General features: G+C 45.7%; 1 protein-coding gene across 1 annotated transcript in view; it reads left to right on the forward strand.

Moving 5' to 3' along the window:
* Positions 1-13,598, forward strand: part of LOC146861102 (lanosterol synthase-like) — a 202,556-nt gene that overhangs the window by 161,819 nt on the left and 27,139 nt on the right. Inside the window, exon 22 of the mRNA XM_085645161.1 lies at positions 11,744-11,809. Within this exon, the coding sequence (XP_085501287.1) occupies positions 11,744-11,809 (66 nt within the window). The remainder of the gene's footprint in view (positions 1-11,743; positions 11,810-13,598) is intronic.

Here is a 13,598-nt window from a genome sequence, read left to right on the forward strand (position 1 = left end):
CAAATGGTCTCACACACTCAAGAACTGTACTCTAGGCCAATGGTTTGTATATAAAAATATATGGTTGTTTTATTTTAGAACCAACAATAGGTATCAAAATATACTTTCTCAGAATGAGATGCTTTAGTTAAATACTTTGCACAAGGCAATTGACTTGGAATGCAATAGTTACAGTTTGATGCAATAGGCAACACAATTTCAAACACAATAATACATTGAGCACAATGGGAATTTTAAGTTATATGCAATTGATTACTTTCAGGATTACTTTACTAACTCCAGGACTGGATCCTAGATTCAGTCCTGGGACAGTTCTTGGAAACAAATGAGTAAATACGTTTTAGTTACTGTTGTGATTTTTCAGGAAAAGTTTGCTATTTTAAAAGTTGATACTAAAAAACGTTTTCTAATCAAATTACCAATGTTATCCTATGGGAGGGAATTCACTTAGCAGGTAAGTGGGGTTATGGTTACTTTTTCTAGGTCAGTGTTGGATCCTGGATCCAGCACTCGTGTACCACCTGTAAGCAGTTGAGAAACTGCGTTTAAGTTATACAGGCGATTTTTAACGAATATTTATAAGTTTGCAAAATCGACACAAGAAATTTCACAGAAAAACAGTCAATGGTTTCCTATGGAAGAAAATTCAAGTTACGGGTAAAGTATGTTCTTGTTACTTTTGTAATCCAGTGCTGGGCTCCTAGGCTCAGTACTGGGACATCATCTAAAACAGGTAAGTAATTACGTTTTCACAGTTGGTACGATTTTTAAAGAATATTTGTAGTTTGCAAAAATCGACACTTAAAAGAAATTTCACAGAAAAACAGTCAATGGTTTCCTATGGAAGAAAATTGAGTTAGTGGTAATTACGGTTGTAACTACTTTTCAGGGTCAGTGCTGGGCACCAAGATCCAGCACTGGGGTCTCTCCTAATAGCAGGTGAGTATTTCTGTTTTCGTTACTCGGTTGATTTTAGGTGAATTTTTTTAAAGATTAGAAACTCCACACTTAGAAGAAATTTCAGAAGAAACCAGTCAATGTTACCCCATGGAAGAAAAGTGAGTTATCGGCTTTTGGGTAAGTACTCGACTTGCAGAGTTAAGGTTCTGGGCACAGACTCAGGGGTCTCCCAGGGTCAGGCAAGTACAGTTGTTACACCATCTGCGGCACAGGGGCAGCCGGGTGCAGAGTGAGTTAGGCCCAATGTTATCCTATGGGAGGCAGGGGGCCCTTGGTTGATGGCTGCTGACTAACAGGCCACGTGGCTGTGGGAGCTGGGCTCCTGGTCACTTGCTCAGGGCAAATGGGGAAGTAGGTAGGAGTAGAAGTTGCACTGCCAGGGCCACTCGGGCGGCTGGGTGCAGGGTGCTTTTGAGCCTTCGGGCGCTCAATGGATTGCAATGGAAAAGCTCAAGGACGAACAAAGGCTGCAAGCTTGGGAACGAAGATTCTTCAGGTGTGACCACCACTTCGAGAGGTAAGTTGGGTAGTTGGAGGATAGGTAGGTACCCAGGAGTTGGGCACAGGGGGCCGGGCGCAGGGGTGCCTTTTGGTGTCGGAAAATCTTACACTCTGTTGATCGTGGTGGGGGGTGGGAGGGTCCCTGGTTCTGAGGCTGCAGGCGTCATCAGGAGCGTCGGGGTAGGTCCTTGGGTGCCGGATTCGGGGTCACAGTCGCCGGGGGAACGTCCTCTGGGTCTTTGTCCACTCCAGCACAGGCCAGGCTTGGCGGGTGCAGAGTGTGCAGGGTTCGCGGTTCCTGGCTGATTCCAGGGGTTAGATACTTGCTTTGAGCAGAGCCACTGCTCGTGGGAGTACCAGATGCTCAGAGTCACAAGGTAGCCAGGTCCTCCGGGATTTGTGAGGTTGCTGGCCACAGGAGGTGCCGGGATTTAGCAGGAGCAGGTTCGAGGGCCAAAACAGTTGGTGTCTTCCTCTTCTTAGCAGCTGCACAGCAGGTCTTCTTTCTTCTTGATCTTCTTTGCTGTTCAGGGTGCCCCTAAATACTAGATTTAGGGGCGTTACAGGTAGGTAAAGGGCAGGGACCAATGGGTCCCTGCCCTGGAGTGGGTACACCCCCTATCCTGCCACTCTCCTGTGGGAGGAGGGCAGTAGCCTAGTCCTGATTGGGCAGGGCTTCCCATCTTCAAGATGGCGTTTGCCCAGAGATGTGCTTCACCTCGCCTCCCCCACCTGAGGGGTGGGGTTGGCAGAGGCTGGCACACCCCCTTTCCTTCCTTGGGGTTTCCGGACAGTCTTCCCTCCAGAGTGGGGGTCAGAACCAGTAGGGGCCAGTTGCTGAGTACAGCAAATGGCCTGGAGAAGCTCACAGAGGTGAATGCCTTTGAAGCTTCCCCTTCCCATCCTGGGGGAGGAGACTTAGCACCTCACCCAGGATTTGCATTGTTGCAGGCACAGGAGAGCAGATGGCTCTCTACCCAGGGGTCCAGCAACATGTCTGCTGTGTGGCAACCTAGGCAGTGCCTCAGACAAGACGTGGATTGTAGGTTAGGTTCAGGGGGCATCTCTAAGATGCCCTCTGTCGTGCATCTTACAGTAAATCCCACACTGGCTTCAGTGTGGGTTAACTGTGCTGAGAAGTTTGATACAAAACTTCTCAGTCTTCAGTGTAGCCATCATGGTGCTGTGGAGTTCGTGTTGACGACCTCCCAGCACCATATACTCTTAATGGCAGCACTGCAGTTACAGTGTCCAGGAATGGACCTGGGTACTGTAGGTGCACAGGGCTCATGCACCTGTACCCACACCACTGGCATAGGGCACCCAGCTAGAGGGGTGACTGAGGTATGCCAGGGCAGTGTGTGTTGTGGGCATGGCACACAGGGATGTGTACCATGTCGACTCTCTGTTTTGTTCTGCACCAAGACACTCAGCCTGCAAAGGCAGTGTGTGTGTGTGTCAGGGTACAGGGCCTCTAAGGGTGGCACAATACGTTCTGCTGCCCTTAGGGCCTTCTCTGGTCACAAGGCCCTGGGTACCTAGGGTACCATTTACCAGGGGATGACATGTGACCAGAGATGCCAATTGGGTTTTGGCTGTTAGGCAGTATTTAGGGAAGGAACACAGGCCCTGGGCTCCTGCCAATCAGGAAAAGTGCATCAGTTATCAGGAAAAGTGCATCAGTTATCAGGAAAAAAGTGGGGGGTTACTGCAACAGAACCCACTTCCTTACACCTAGTGCCCGCGACAGGAAACGGCGCAAAACTTTGGGGGATCCACGCAAGCCATACCTCCCTGGAAGCCCCCGGGTGTCTAGTTTTCAGAAATGTGTGGGTTTGGTAGGTTTCCCTAGATGGCCGCCGAGCACAGGGGCCAAAAACCCAGGTGACCCCCCTTGCAAAACCAGGTGGTTTTGAGATAGGCAATTTTGATGTCGCCTCACTTCGTTTTGGGCCCTTGCCTGTCGCGGGTACTTGGGCCTCCCACACAAGTGAGGCACCATTTTTATCAGGAGACCTGGGGGAATGCTGGGTGGTGGGAAATTTATGTGAGCCCGGTGATGCCACAACTTTCCCACACAAAAATGAGTGAAAAAAGTGATTTTTTTCAGCTAAAATTGAGGTTTGCAGGGGATTTTGGGTAAGGAAACATTGGGGGATCCATGCAACCCATACCTCCCTGGAAGCCCCCGGGTGTCTAGGTTTCAGAAATGTGTGGGTTTGGTAGGATTCCCTAGATGGCCGCCGAGCACGGGGCCAAAAACCCAGGTGATCCCCCTTGCAAAACCAGGTGGTTTTGAGATAGGCAATTTTGATGTCGCCTCACTACGTTTTGGGCCCTTACCTGTCGCGGGTACTTGGGCCTCCCACACAAGTGAGGCACCATTTTTATCGGGAGACCGGTGGGAACGCTGGGTGGTGGGAAATTTGTGTGAGCCCGGTGATGCCACAACTTTCCCACACAAAAATGTGTGAAAAAAGTGATTTTTTCAGCTAAAAGTGAGGTTTGCAGAGTTTTCTGGGTAAGGAAACGTTGGGGGATCCACGCAAGCCATACCTCCCTGGAAGGCCCCGAGTGTCTAGTTTTCAGAAATGTGTGGGTTTGGTAGGTTTCCCTAGATGGCCACCAGGCTCGAGGACACAAACCCAGGTGACCCCCCTTGCAATACCAGATCGTTTTGAGATAATTAGTTGTTTATTTCTGCAGCGTGAACATTTTGGCACAATATTGCAAGGAAAATGTGACAGACATTTTGAGATTTGCAGGACATTGTGGATAAAATAACTTGTTGGGATTCCCAAGAGAGACATCACCATGTACTCCCATGGGTTTACGACAATATCTACAGTTGGTAGGTTATTCTTTGATGGAATGTACACCTTGGCAGAGAGCCCAAAAAGACAAAGATTCCTATACAGACATCTATTCCTCAAACACACACACATACTGGTTGGATTTGGCACGAGGGCGAGTGATGGTTCAGTATATAAAATGTTATTAACAAGAGATTTCACAAAAATGAAATGCACTGTCAATAATTAAATGGACAAAAAACTGAACCAGTGACTCGCAGCTCGTGAGCTGTAAAGCCACGGCAAGGCACCAACCGCTTTACAGGCCATTCACACACCTTTCAAACGTGATACACACAAGACGATTAACACCACCAGGCACGAAACCAACACATCATAACATTTACAAAAAGGGACAAGGTACACCCTGCTTCAGAAAGACAAAAAATACAAATATTACTGCACAGCCATCTAATCCTCAAGCACACACACCTACTGGTTGGATTTGGCACGAGGGTGAGTGATGGTTCAGTATATACAATAGTATTAGCAAATGATTTCACAAAAATGAAATGCACTGTTAATAATTGAAAGGACGAGAAACTGAACCACTTGACTCACAGCTCGTGAGCTGTAAAGCCACGACAAGGCACCAACCTCTTTACAGGCCATTCATCCACCTTTTATACGTGTGACACATACAAAACCATTCACACCGCCAGCCGCGGGCCCATCACATTACAACACTCACACCAGCAGACAGCGCCATTCAAGGGCCCATCACTTTCACACGCCCACATTCCTGACACAGCAACCACACAAGCTGATGGATTGCGTGGAGTGGCGCTCAGCTAGCAGTGTGTGTAGTGACCAGCAGCAAGTCACTACTCACACACCGCCAGCCGAGCGCCAGTCCAGGCACACCGCCAGCCAAGCACCAGTCCACGCACACCGCCAGTCAAGCGCCAGTCCACGCACAACGCCAGCCAAGCACCAATCCACGCACATCACCAGCCAAGCGCCAGTCCATGCACACCGCCAGCCAAGCACCAGTCCACACACACCGCCAGCCAAGCGCCAGTCCAGGCACACCGCCAGCCAAGCGCCAGTCCACGCACCCTGCCAGCCAAACACCAGTCCACGCACACCACCAGTCAAGCGCCAACCTACACACACCGCCATCACATTTAGGATTTTTTTATACAAAAAAGAAAACACAAACAAATTGCAAATAGATACAAATCTACTAACACAAAATCTGAAACTAAATACATTGCACTAATGCTAACCTTGAAACAGAATACATTTTTTTAAACAATACAGACCAGGCAGTTCACTTCACCACTCATGGATGCTCCCAAAAATTATTTTGCATGTGGTACGCTCTAAAACAAGCAAGCACACACAGCCCAGGGTTAGAAGGACACTCGGGGCAGTACATACGAATCTCCTTCTGCGCACCTCTTGGCCAACAGACTCTACATCTCCTAGTGGGAAAGTCTTTTGAGGATGTGGGAGTAATGTAATCAGGAAAGTTGCGATCTTTCAATCGAGCCACATCCTCCACCACTCCAACTCTAGGAACACTTGCCTGTTCCACAACAACAAGGCTGCCTATCACAGACTGCTGAAACTGAACAAAAGTCAACTTTGACGCAGGAGAACACTCCTTGAACACAACAAAAGCATTGAAAGTTGCTAAATTGAAGAGATGTATGGCCAACTTCTTATACCAAACGTAAGCCTTACGAATAGCAGTGTAAGGTTCCAACCTCTGATCTACTCTATCAACACCACCCATGTGCTTATTGTAGTCTAAAATGCACACAGGTTTGCGCACTTCAGCAATCTGACCCCAAACAGCCACAGGTGAAGTACTCTCATCATGGATGGTAGTCAGCATGTACACATCCCTCCTGTAATATGACACTCCTTAGCACAAGTAACAGTTTTCAAAGTAACATAGGTATGTAGCGTGTTTTCACAAATTCAAACATAAATAATATGAGAGAGAAATTTTTCTTCTTTCTTCTTTGTTGGTCACTTTAATGTGTGCAAGTCTTCCCAGGTAATTCTCTACAGCCAACATGTGTTTCGTCGCACTCGGGAGGTCGTCCCGCGACTTTCTCAAGGCTATTTCCTGTGTGAGAACTAATTTTTTTCTGTGCTGATAATTCCAAACCACAGTGGGTTTCTGGTGTGGTAGCGTCACAATTCCAAAAAAGGGATTTCTCGTGTTACTATTTCTTCGAGTCAAAAACTCCTCTCAGAGCTTGCTCCTATCTTTAGAGAAACCTCCGCGACGCCACCATGTAGATCCGATGCAGAGTACTTGGAGTGTACTAGGCATCGGATCTACATGGTGGCGTCGCGGAGGTTTCTCTAAAGATCAATCAGGGTGGCAGAAACGGGAAAATTAATGCTCCCCAAAGGGGAGCAACCCTTGCCCAAGGGGCCACTCCCCACAAACATATCCCTGGTGGTCTATTGGGCCCAATTTTAAAAAAAATATGGCGAGATCTGTCCACCAGACACAGCCACAAACATTGCCCCCTAAGGAGAGCGACCCTTGACCAAGGGGTCACTCTCCACAAATAAATCCCTGGTGGTCTAGTGGGCCCAAAATAAAAGAAAATGGCGAAATCTGCCCCCCCCTCCCCCAAGGGGGCAGATAGCCACAAACAATACCCACAAGGGGGAGAGACCCTTGCCCAAGGGGCCACTCCCCACAAATAAATCCCTGTTGGCGCAGTGGCCATACAAAACAAAATTCAGCCGATCTGCCCACCCAGGGGGGCAGAAACTGCCAAATTAATGCTCCACAAAGGGAAGCGACCCTTGCCCAAGGGGCCACTCCCCACAAACAAATCCCTGGTGGTCTAGTGGGCCTAATTTTTAAAAATACATGGCGATCTGGCCCCCTTAGGGAGCCAACGCAGCCACAAATATTGCAGCCAAAGGAGAGCGACCCTTGCCCAAGGGGTCACTCTCCACAAATAACTCCCTGGTGGGCCCGAGATTAAAAAAAATGGCGAAATCTGGCCCCCATGGGGGCAGACAGACAAAAACATAGCCCCCAAAGAGGAGTGACCCTTGCCCAAGGGGCCACTCCCCACTAAATTCTCCCTGGTTGTCCAGTGGGCGTTTTAAAAAAAATATTATGCTAAATCTGTCCCCCAGGGGGGCAGACAAAGCCAACATTATTACCCCCCCTAAAGGGAGCGACCCTTGCCTAAGCGGCCGCTCCCCCAAACAACAAAACTGACTCGCGTTTAAAAAAGAAAAAAAAAATCCCTGGGTCTAGTGGGCATTCGTGCTGCACGATCGTGCAGCAGGAATGCACAAAAGAGGCTTTGGGGGAAAGGAAAACCCTCTTTTGGATAAATTCCCCCCTCCCCAGCCCCAAAACTTACCTCTTCGTGAGCACCCAAGGGGTTAACGCATTATGCCTTCGATGTACAGTCATTGCTTTATCCTCAATTAGAACATTAGAATATTGAGAGCTCCATTGAAGACAAGAAGTGGTCCGGTCTTCTAATGGCTGGTAGATGCTCGGAGCATTGCAAAGTTTGCCTCTGTTCACAGCTGTTGCTGTGAACAAAAGCCTCACAGAGCCTGAGGGAATTTTAACTCCCTCGGGCTCCGTGAGACCTTTGTTTTACTATTTAAGAACATTCTGCCCTCTAGGGCGGAATGTTCTAATAGCTTTATAGCTCTCTGTAGCGGGCTATACCAGCCATTAAAGTCCCGTTCCCTTGTTAAAGGCCTTTGCCTTTGGCTCGGGCCTTTAACACTGGAGTGGGCCTTTAATGACTGGTATAGCCCACTACGGTGGGCTATAAGGCTATAGAAGAAAAGAGACTTTATTTACCTGGTATGTAAAAAGAATAGTTGCAATTGAAATAAGCAAAGAGAAAAAAGAAGGTGCTAAAACCTTCCAAGTAGAATATGATCCCAAACGTTTTAAATTCTCCAACTGTTTAGTTGTACTATAATATTGTAACTAAGGCCAATGCCATCGTCTGAGTCTGCACTTCGGTCAACTTAGAATTTCAGACTTTGTTACATACTAGTTTTTTCTTTAACTTTTTCTCTCTGTCTAATCATGTTTGTGCAAGAGGTACAGAAATAGGGACTCTAGACCCAAATCAGGAATTGGCATGTGCATGGCACCACACTGCACAATTGAAAAAAACTGAAGCCTCCGCTTGTCAGTATCCAAGGATATAAAAGCTGTCTCACAATAATTTCCTATGACAGCGGTCTTGTCATTGGTGCCCATTTATGACAAAGTTCACAGTTACTGTTGACCTACACCAACCTGAGGAACCTACTGGATGTAATTTCTGTCGCTGGGACAATTGTATAATGGGCCATTTTGCACTCTGGATTCTTTGATGTACCAGAGCACAAGGTGCCCGTATGTCTGGATCTATCGGCTTCGGTTAGGATTTGGTGTTTAGGTCCAAGCATGAAACTTTGGCATTTAACCCTCTGAAGCTATTGGATTCACTACTTCCTACTTCTAAGTGGACTTTGGTGTTTGTTTGATCAGGCCCTTCAGGTCAAGTGGATAATAAAAGATCAAATTTGAGACTTCCTTATCTTTAGAAAGACTCACTGGGGAGTCGCTGGGCATGATTCTAGTGTGTGCTCATAAGTGGGACACTGCGGTGAATTTCACTGTGGAGGGTGTCCGAGCTTCTATCCTCTCCACTCATGAAAGAGCAACCAATGGAAAGCAGTTATGAGACCTGCAAAGTCACATATTACCCACAAATGAGAGCAGACACTCCATGAATGTCCACAGGATGCAGTGGCATAATTTATTATAATGCGATGTGAGAACCAGCAATCCTGGCTCTAATTTCCTTATTACAGGAGCCTTGTGACAATCGTAGTTGCTTGTAATAAAGAAATTACATAGCTGCTCAACTGTAATAACTTATTACAGTTGAGTTCTGAGGTAACATTGCTGCTGCTGTAGTCTGCTGCAGAGAGGAAAGGCAGGTCAAAGAGCATAATCAAAGCTGCACTTTAAAGAACGAAACATGACTTTTCCTTCTGTTCTTCTAGATGAACAGTGATAAACAAAAAGGATATATTTATGGCAACATGTTTTTTCCCATGCCTTAAGTAATAATAAGAAAACATTTCACTGCATATTTCTACACATTCAGAGCTACAGCATTTTTTTTTTATCTGACTTGGATTTAAACTGATTATCTTTTTGAAACAAATATCTAACTTCTTTTAGTGTTTAAAATTATATTCTTCATAGTACACCCAGTATTTAAGTGGATTGTGAAAGGGTTATACTGTGACCATGTATTATAAGAAGTAAAGTCCCACCCTGCCGTACATTATAAGGATATTGTAGGTCACATCAGAGTTCTTGCTTACAGCCTCGTTACCTTATATGGTAATGGAACTCCTCAGTGACTTGCACTGTCCTTATAACAATGTATGAAAGGTGGATATAGATATATATATATATATATATATTTTTTTTTTCTCAGAGGTGGTTCGAAAACCGGCAAGGCGGCGCTGCGTAAAGGTGCGTGGTCCTCGCGGTTCGAACCGAAACCGCTAATGAAATGCCGAAAATCTTCTCCGTGGGAGAAATCAGGGTCGCACTCCAGTTTACTCGGTTTGTAGAGGTTTTTATTTCAATATTCCATCAGCAATCGTGCCAGACACACAGGTCTCCAAACCAACGCGTTTCGGTATTCTCACAATACCTTGGTCACGGTCGATTGTAACGTATCACATATATATATATATTCACTTAAAAAACCATAGGTTTCACACATGTTATAGTTAGCTGTACATTTCACTCGTAAAAAACCAATGAAATTCCACGTTATAGTTAGATCAGGTAACTATAACTTGCGCACCCACAATAAACTGCTGATGACGTCACATATTACATCACTCATGACATGGTCAGTGACATCACTCATCACATCAATGATGACATCTGAAATGACACATTGTGGATTGCGGTCGCGCAAGTTATAGTTACCTGATCTAACTATAACGTGGAATTTCATTGGTTTTTTACGAGTGAAATGTACAGCTAACTATAACATGTGTGAAACCTATGGTTTTTTAAGTGAATTTGCAAGGTTTTTTAAATGCTAATTCCTAACTATAACGTGTGTGAAACCTATGGTTTTTTCAGTGAATTTGTACGGTTTTTTAAATGCTAAGTTATGTATTTATTTTTTATTTTTTTTTCTGATTTTTCACCCTGCGCACACCCTGCGCGCACGGTGCGCTTCGCGTTGCACAGTTCATACCGTGCGCGCCTCGCCTTTTTTTACACAGTAACAATTTTTTTTTCTCCCTTGCGGGTCCTTCCATTTATTTAATAAATGTGATTGTTATTTCGTTTTTTTTTTTTTTTTTTTTTGCCGTGCGCGTACGGTAAGCTTACCGTACGCGCACTCCGCGATTTTTAAAAAAATTATTAAATGTATTTTTCGTACTTTTTGGTCCTTCGTGGACCCCCTGACAAACGCTAGGGGGTCTGCAACTCTCTTCGTTGCCCCCTTTTCACGTTATCCACCTTTGTTTTTCAGTGCGAGAGACAGAAAATGGCGGGCGACACTTTCTGATTTCGACCGATTCGAATGTTTACAGTCATGTAACCACCAATCAGAATTGAGCTCGCGCACGGCACCGTACGCGTACGGTAAGCTTACCGTAAGCGCACGGAGCACGCTTACAAATATATATATTGATTTAAATGCTATTTTCTCAGGACCTACTGAACAGATTTACACCAGACCTGCAAAAGGCACATCTCTGACCTGAGGACTACCTCTCTGCCAAATTTCAAGTAATTCTGTTCAGCCGTTAGGGCTGTAGCTCGGACTAAAGGTCCTACGGGAAAATGCATGGGGAAAACGTGTTTTGGGACCCCCCTTTTTTCTCAGCCCCCGCTTGACGAATCCCCCCGAGACTTTCAGGGTAGGAGCGGAGCGGAGCGCCCCACCTAGTTTGAAAATTTCGCGAGGATTCGTCAACCGGCGCCAAAGTTATTCCAAATAGAATGTTGCGGATTTCCTATGGAAACACGGTCCTAACTATAACTATCTACTATCTCAAACCAAACTTCCCACCTTCAACAAAGAAAAGGGGGCACGTACACGACGATCCACATAATGGCTGATTTATTGAGGTAAGGTCACTCTGGACCCGGCACAAACAACTGAGACGCATTTCGGCTGCGCACAGCCTTTCTCAATCAGTGTATATATATATTGCTTGCTTTTCAGCATTGAGTTTTGTATGCCCACATGCAAAGAAGGCATGGTGTTCTGGTTTATTCTAAATCAGTGGTTCTTCTGCATTGTACCCTCCCCCATGACTCATATTTGCTTCAGATTTCCTAATTTGGTAAGTATATGGTTATCTCTTCCATCTGTTGGATCCAACAATTGGGTGATAAACCTGCCTGACCTTTAATATTTTGTCTCTTCTAGGGATACGCTACACCAGGGCTTGGAGTACTGCAGCAGGGTGCAGCGACCAGATGGATCCTGGGAGGGGTGCGTTCATTCCTGGCCTGGAGTGTAGCGGCATGTGTTATAGCGGCATGTGTTATTTGAGTGGTTTGGGTGTTTGTGTTGTAAACAACTATAAGAAGTATCCTCTGCCGATGTGTTTTTTTTATTAGGTGTGTTTTACAATGGATGAATGTGCACTATGGGTGGATGAATAGTTTACTAATAGTTTGAGAATGTATTGCCTGGGGACGTAGTATGAGTGAGTGAGTATTTTGCCTGTGGCCTATATGTAGTATAATTTAGGTCCTGGTTTTAGATCTTGGCGGATGGGTTACTCCGTCACAGCGGTGACCGATATCCTGTCCGTCAAAATATAAATCCCATTATATCCTATGAGATTTGTATTTCGGCAGACGGGACATCCGTCACCCTCATGACGAAGTAACCCGACCTCCAAGATCTAAATCAGGCCCTTAGTCTTTATGTTAACAAGGGCCCTCTGTGTAAATGTGGGATTATATTTTACCAGTGGCTCAATCTCAGGCATAAATTGGTGTATTGTTTCATGAAGGCTCATTTGTGGAATCTTTAGTGTATGTGTGGGTGTGCAATAGCTCAGTGGGAGACATGTGCATTACCATGAGATCTGGGGTTCCAATCCTGATTCAATTTACTCATCTTTTCATCTTTTGATTAAGATTAAATGTGTATCATTGTGTTTGGTGTTAATTTGTGCTGGTGTTTGCGGGTGGTGGGCACTACACACTTTCAGGACCTAGGACATATTCATCATCAGAGAAAGATAGTGAAAGGCAGGAAAGGGAGAAAGGAGGTGGTAAAACTGATAGGAAAACGGCGTCAAAAGGAGAAAATAAGAATGAAAAAGAACCTGCAAGAGTGAGATGGAGAAAGGACGTTCACAGTAGTGGAAGAAAAAGAATGAGATGAGTCAAGGCTAAGGGCCTTATTAAGCATAGGGTAGATGGAGTAAAGGCAGCCAGGGTGGCGGAGGATTTTTTTCATCTGCCTCCCTGCCTTAACGTCACCCTTCAGATTAAGAATTTACAGCCGACACTTCTAGAAAGTCCTCGGATTTGTATGAACCACCGTCACAATGGTTTATACAAAGCCACTGAAAAGTTTGGTGTGCGTCTGTCATTGGTGATGTATGCTTACACTAAACATTTGAAGCGTTTACATTTTTCTATAAGAAACTCCCAAAGTGGACGTTTGTTAGATAAATGTAGAACTAATGGCTCCCACACCATGAGTGTTTTCTTCCATGGTGTGGGGGAGAGGGCGTGGGGGGCATTCTTTTGATTTTTACTCTCCTTTGCCAAAAACCTGACGGTGAATAAACAGCAAAAAAACAAAAAGCCATCCAACCGCCCACTCCAATTGAGTGGACGGTCGGATGGCTTACTCTGACAGCCCATACTCCATTGGGCCATCGGAGGAGTAGGTCAGTGATGGAGCCAGAGTAGGCTTGTTTGTCGACATACTGTCGGTCTGCCCAGCCCTAAATTGGGGGTGGGGGTGGACTGAGAGTTTGGCGGACAGGATATTCTGGTATTCTGTTGTCATTGCAACTAATTACCCTCTCCCCCAAATTCTTAATTGGGCCCTAATTCCCTTGATGCTTGGAAACTCTGGCATTCAGCAGGGCTGGTAGCGGAATCCATAAGAAAGACTTGGGGATCTTGGCCCTGCACTTCGTTTTTTGTTGTTGTTGTTTTTAAACAAATTAGGCACTGGTTAACATACCGTCTATTTTACGCACCTAGGTACAATTCAGTTTGCGGTCTGCCTTATTTAAATACCAAGTGTTATG

Source organism: Triturus cristatus, chromosome 3_1, assembly GCF_964204655.1.
Source record: "Triturus cristatus chromosome 3_1, aTriCri1.1, whole genome shotgun sequence".
NCBI classification, from domain to species: Eukaryota; Metazoa; Chordata; class Amphibia; order Caudata; family Salamandridae; genus Triturus; species Triturus cristatus.